General features: G+C 54.9%; 2 protein-coding genes across 2 annotated transcripts; both read left to right on the forward strand.

Moving 5' to 3' along the window:
* Positions 1-1,960: 1,960 nt before the first annotated feature.
* COCVIDRAFT_116389 (hypothetical protein) lies at positions 1,961-2,140 on the forward strand (the record flags this gene model as incomplete). The annotated part of the gene is made up of 1 exon (XM_014694646.1): positions 1,961-2,140. A coding segment is annotated over one exon (180 nt), but the record flags the coding sequence as incomplete, so codon positions are not given.
* Positions 2,141-2,937: 797 nt separating this feature from the next.
* On the forward strand, positions 2,938-4,596 carry COCVIDRAFT_32043 (hypothetical protein; the record flags this gene model as incomplete). The annotated part of the gene is made up of 1 exon (XM_014694647.1): positions 2,938-4,596. One exon carries the CDS (start codon positions 2,938-2,940, stop codon positions 4,594-4,596), a length of 1,659 nt encoding a protein of 552 aa, XP_014550133.1.
* Between the last annotated feature and the right edge of the window lie 1,765 nt (positions 4,597-6,361).

Here is a 6,361-nt window from a genome sequence, read left to right on the forward strand (position 1 = left end):
AGGGTGGACGAGGCTTGTGACGAGGCGGCGAGGGGGAGGGCGGAGGTGTGGCTGTGGCCGGGGTGATTGGCTGGGAAAGGGCAGGCGGTGGTTACAGCTAGTAGAGCAGAGCAGATCGGTGATGAGAGATGGGAATGTAGTCTGCTCGCCGGCCAGGAAGGGAGTAGCGCCGCCTGTTGTTGCGAGCTGGTTCGAGTTTGTGCGAGGGCCAGCCTGCCATGCTTTGCACACTCTTGGACTTGCTGGGCCATTGCAGCGACTAGCGCGCGATCGCCTCCCGCTGCGACTCGCAATGCTGGGTGAACCACGCGGCCGAGTTGGGTTAGCGTGGTCCTTACACATGCCCACCCACACCCATACCCACACCACGCACACACGCCCGCCCGCCCACACACACACACATGGCCGTTTGCACACACACCCACACCCACACCCATACACACACCCTCGGGCGCAGGGCTGCCTTGGAAAGTCGGGCAACAGGTAGATGACGTCCTTTGCGGGCCTGCTAGTGAGTCACATCGCGCATCGTCTACCAGGGCTGGCAGGACCGGGTAGCTGAGACACGACGGCTTGCAAGTGACCAGACGAGGCCACTTGCAAACCGGATGGTGTCCGCATCGCCAGGGTTGGACGGTGGGCTTGCGGCTTGCAGACTGCCTCGTCCTGATGCGACGCGCGACAGGCAGAGGCACGGCGAGCAGAGAGGCGCGTTGCTCGTTGCTGAGCCAGAGTATATTATGCCGCCGTGCCGCGTCCGTTGCTGGCCCAATAATTGTTGTCTGTCTCGCCCTCGCTGCAAATCGACGCATGCTACATAGTAGTTGTAGTAGTAGTAATCATCCGCGTCTTACATTACATTACATTACATACGTACATACGTACATGTATATATATATATAGTATATATGTATATATATACGTACACACAACACACGCTACACTAGACACCGACAGCCATCCGATCCGCCCCTCTCGCAACACAAGACAACACACAGCATACAATACAGCGCGCGCAGTATCGTACCCTTCCGGCCCGGCCTTCCATCTCACAACGCCGCCTACGCCCTACGTCACCCGCTCGGTGCCGGGTTGCGCAAACCACTGCAGCGGCTGTCGCCATTGCTCTGCCTCTGCTTGCTGCTGCAACCACGCCCACTGGACGCCCGCTTGTCCTCGACCGCTGCCACACGGCATCGGCTAGTAGTTCGCTGCCACGGACTGATTCGCCGGCCGGCCATAGCTGCTTGGCGCGCCCCGGCTAACAAGTCGACCCTCTCTGACCGCCTTCCGGCCTAGGGCCTCCTCCCACACCGCGCCCTCGCTCCCTCGCTCCCTCGCTCGCTTGAGCTGCCTGCCCCGTCCGTCTCTCCTCTTCTCAGAGCCGCGGCAGCCATTGCATCGCTGTTGCACGCTGGGCCCGACCGTCGCCCACAACCTGCACCGCGCCTAGCACGCTTCATCCACCGCTTGCTGCTGGGAACATCCTGCCACCGCCCTCCCCACCACTAACCCCCCCGGACCGCCTACTCCAGAGCCCACTCCTGCTATTTTACCCACACCCCTCCACCGCGTTGCACCAAAGCCCTCACTGCGCATCCCACCACGCACACAACCTCTCCTCCACTCCCACCACACACACACTCTCCCCCTCGACGCCCATCCAAGCCTCACCCCGCTCTCACCCCCGTCGACAACAAACAGGCTCCCCTCGGCAATCATCACCGCCGCTACTACATACCACCATCATCACCACCACCACTACCTTCAACCTCACTCTCCAACCGCCAAGTTTGCTCCCTCCTGCACACCCAGCTGATAGCCGGCTTTTATTCCAACTTGTCCCCTCGACCTCTCTTCACAACAGAGAAGCCGAGTCTTCCAGCTGCCATCTCCCCATTGAGCATTGCTGGTATCCAAGGTGAGTCAACGCTGCTCGGTGCTCTTTCCTTGAACAAACACCACTACCACTACCACCACTTCACCACCACCATCACCACCTTCCCCATCCCCGTGCTGCGCTTCAGCCTGGGCCAGTCTCGGCTGCCTGGGCTGTAAACAAAAAAAACGCCCCAACACCACCCCCGGAGCAGTGACACTGTTTCGCTGCTTTGGTCCTCCCGTACCACGGTCCCCATAGTGCCGGCGTGCAGCACGGCTGTCGTCCTCCGTTGCCTGCCTCGCGGGTTACCCATCTGTGCGCCACACGCATGCACCCAACCCTTCAACCACCCAACACTTGCCCTGCTGGACTGTGCGCTGACATGTCTTTCTCAGTATCCAAATTGGGCCCACAGCCACAATCACCCGTCGCAGCCCGCAATCTGGCTCCGAAGATAGGCCGTATCCTTGCTTTCCCCCACGCCCGCCCATAACCATCTCCGGAACATCCAACCCGTGGTATCCGTTGCCCGGACAAGTGAAGTGAGTACCTTCCGTGACAAATGACTCGTCCATGCCAAACATGGTGCTAATGCCCTTCCCACAGACAAACACTAGCTTCTCCCTCCCAACAAGACCAGAGGCTTGCTAGCGAGTATCAGGCGTCGCTCCAAAGACTCCCTTAGCTTGCTCGCGCCCTCTTTGTGCTCACCACATAGCAAGCGTCTGTCAACTCCCATATAGGGACACAGGCCGTCTTGTGCTTCCCTTGGTCACTGGCTTGAGCCGACGATAGATCGTTTCAGATCTCAACGTTCGGCACAAGCAACCGCCCTCGGCCACACACATCCACATTTCTGGGATACTGCAACCCACAGTAATGCCAAAGCCTAGTAAGTACGCCTTTTGGTAACGTCTGTTTTATCCTACATTGTCATGAGAGCACCATTCTGTTCCACTTGATCTGCATCTCTCGCTTTTCTATATCATTCCTTCTACTCGTCGTCGGCGGATTCTCCTCGCTCAGTACATTCTTTCCGTTCCGTCATTTCCATCATGTACTACGGAACCATACTAACTGTCCCTGAAGCGGACGCTCTCTTCACTCCTCCCTCTTCCTACTCTCCCCAGAAGCCGATTGCGAGGCTGGACCTTGGCTTCGAGTCCCCCTCTGACGACGTGCTAGACGCTGATATCTTCAACATGAATGGTACAGGATCACCTCAACCATATATCAAAGAAGAAGTCGACGACATGTCTTTCAACAGCCGGTTCATGGGCCACAATGGCCTGGATATGAATCAACAATACACAAACGCCCAGTTCTCCGGACACGAGAACGCCAGTGGCATCAACCCTTCCGAGCTCAACATGAACGGAAACATGATGGGCAACCACTTTGGCACTAACAGCTACATGCAGGGTGGTGCTGGTATTGCCGACGACGAGCTTGCCGAGTCGCTTGGCACCTTTGAGCAGCAGCCTGGCTTCAACAACTTTTCTCAGGACCAGATGAGTCAACAGCAGGACTACTACCACAGCCACGCCAACAATGCCAGCGTGAACCAGGTCTACTCCAACACCCCAGACGACCTACCCATTCACAGTCCTTTTGTACACCCCGGCAATTTTGACTTCAACCAGTACCAATCAGGATCGCAGATGAGGAGCTTTTCCGGCAGTATGCCAACTGGCTCCATGCGCCAGCGTATCACAATGAGCAGGACCACCTCCGACAACCGGGCTCCCATGTCGCCCAAGACGCCTGCTATGGCTGGCCTCCACCTTGGTACACCCGACTCGGGCAACTTCACCAACACCCAACCCATCATGACCAACATGCACCGACACCACAAGAGCATGTCTGGCCAGTGGGAGGGCACACCAGGAAGTGCCCACTCCTGGATCGACTCGCCTACAGCATCACCCCACACTGGCGGTCTGCACCACCAGCAGATCACTGACGTCTTACATTCGGGCAAGCACAACTCACTCCCCGCCAAGGTTGATATTGGTCAAAATGCCGACGCTAAGAAGCGCCGACGCCGTGAGTCCCACAATTTGGTGGAGCGTCGCCGCAGGGACAATATCAACGAGCGCATCCACGACTTGTCTCGTCTTGTACCTCAGCACCGTCTTGAGGATGAGAAGATCCGCAAGCACATCAACAACAATGGCCCACTCTCACCTACCATGGCCACTAGCGGTATGTCACCACCACAAGCCACATCACTTCTAGCTGGTGGAAGTGGAAGGCGAGCAGCCGGTAACATTACACAAGGTCTCCCAATCGAAGAAAAGGACAAGGGTCCTAACAAGGGTGACATTCTCAATGGTGCCGTTAGCTGGACACGTGATCTCATGTGGATGCTGTCCAAGAAGATTCAGGAATGCGATGAGCTGGCTGCACGACTCCAGCAAGCAACTGGTGAAGAGTGGACTGTCGAACAGTCCGAGGACGAGAAGCGCATGAAGACGGAAATCCTTGATGCGCTTGAGAAGAATGGCGCCGGTACTTTCAGGTACTCGCGCGGCCCCGGCTCAGGCCTGCGAGTACCCAAGCACACCAACCTGGCTGGTGAACCCCTCAACGGCGTCTCACCACAGAGCCTTAGCCCAGGCATGCAAAGCACTGGTAGCGGCTCCGGATCAAACCAACCGCAGTACTGGACTAGCCTGAAGGAGGAAGACGAGTACGGTATGGACATGGGCTGAAGCGAGGCCCTTTGAGAAGTCTTTTCCTACTGTTGGCCTGTCTGTCTTTTCGCCGATTCCTTCATTATGATACCCCGCGATACCCCGCATCCGTTCCTGCATCCTGCTGTATGCATACCCTGGAGTCATCACAGTCAGGCTCTATCCGCACGGTGGAAGAACATTTCCATGTGACGGCTCCATGTGTACCGTCTCTGCTGGACAAGGACGGACAAAGCTTTCCGCTTGCATCACAGCACTTCCCATCTCGTTGCGTAATATCTCTATCCACTCATGACACATCATCACCCCGGCGTCCTTGGAGCTTCCTTACGAATCTAGGCTACTACCGAGTCCTCATGTCTTTACGATGTCAACGCCGGGCTCTACACACCCATCATCACCCATTACATGGCAATCTCATTTGTCTGTTTCCAAGGTTATGGCTATGTTTTTTTTTCTGGCAAATCTATGGCCCTTTGTTTGCTATCTCTCTGACTGATGTTTCTTCGGATATCTATGGCATGTACTGTTTGTTTTGTCGGCTCAGGTTTGCATATCACCACTCTGATTTTTTTAATATATGGTTTTGGACAGTGAGGTTACATCATTAGCATGGATCGGCGTGTTCGATTTATGGCGTTTGTGGTATCTGACGCTGATGTTACTGGGGAAGACGAGGTTCTGCGTCATTATGGGCTGTTTGGGAATGTTTGCTCACTTGCGTTCTGTTTTCGTTAGGCACCGGTTGTTTTAGTTTTAGTTTCAATTTCATGACATGACAAAACTTCTTCGACATGTGCTTTGTGTTGTTGTCGCCTAGTATGAGGCTCTCTAGCGCTGCAGGCAGCCACGCCCTTGTTGGTCTTGGTGTGTGTGTGTCCTCCAGCTAAGCGTCATAAAGGGCAACCAACATGACACCTCGATAAAGTTCCCTGCTATCTGAAAAGGGTTCACCGCGATAAACAACCGGGGAACCGGTTTCAGGCAACCCATGTCTCGAAATCCCGGAAAGGCTGAGACTTTTTAAAGTTTAGGCAAGTCCCTCTACGAGAACGCGATTCCTTCAAATCGCCCATAGGCAATCACGCCAGATTTCAACAACTGCACATTTTGAATCATTGGTCCCTGCGATTCTGTTTGGAAAAAAAAGAGATGAAAATTTAAGGTCTTGATGTCATAGATTATGAAAGTGAGGCAGATGAAATGGGGGTTTCGGAGGTTTATGCCGCCCCGAGTAGACTAAGAACCCTTCTTTTTGTGCCCTCTTACATAGTTTTATCGGAGGTGACGATGTGGCCTTGAATTTTTTTTGGTTCCCACGGGATTGAGGTAGGCGAATGGGGGCAGTGCAAAAAAGGCTAGGTACCTGTTTTTGTGTATATATATATATGTGTGTGTGTGTCTCGGACGGAATATGGGGATGCCTTGGACTTGGCCTTGGGGGGGGGAATGTGGAGGAAGGAAGGAAGGACTATCATGGAAGTCTCACGCCAGGAATGGAGTTACGGAGGAACCTAAATGCGTGATACCGAGTGGCGAATATTCTCGCACTTCGATATACGCGCAGGCTGCGACTAGTGGCAGGTGGCAGAGCTCATGTCTCGCCCTCCCCCTCACCAAACCACTTCTCCCAGCACCATCGTCTCCCTACCCAACCCCTTTGCTGAGACAAGCGTTCTCCCACCTCCCTCTCCCCCTCCAAAAAAATAGCGTTTACGTACACCACTTCTGTACGAACAACCCGCGCCGATCGATTCCCAAGGGCGTTTTGAAGGGAACCCGG

The sequence above is a fragment of the Bipolaris victoriae genome, assembly GCF_000527765.1.
Source record: "Bipolaris victoriae FI3 unplaced genomic scaffold scaffold_266, whole genome shotgun sequence".
Lineage (NCBI taxonomy): Eukaryota > Fungi > Ascomycota > Dothideomycetes > Pleosporales > Pleosporaceae > Bipolaris > Bipolaris victoriae.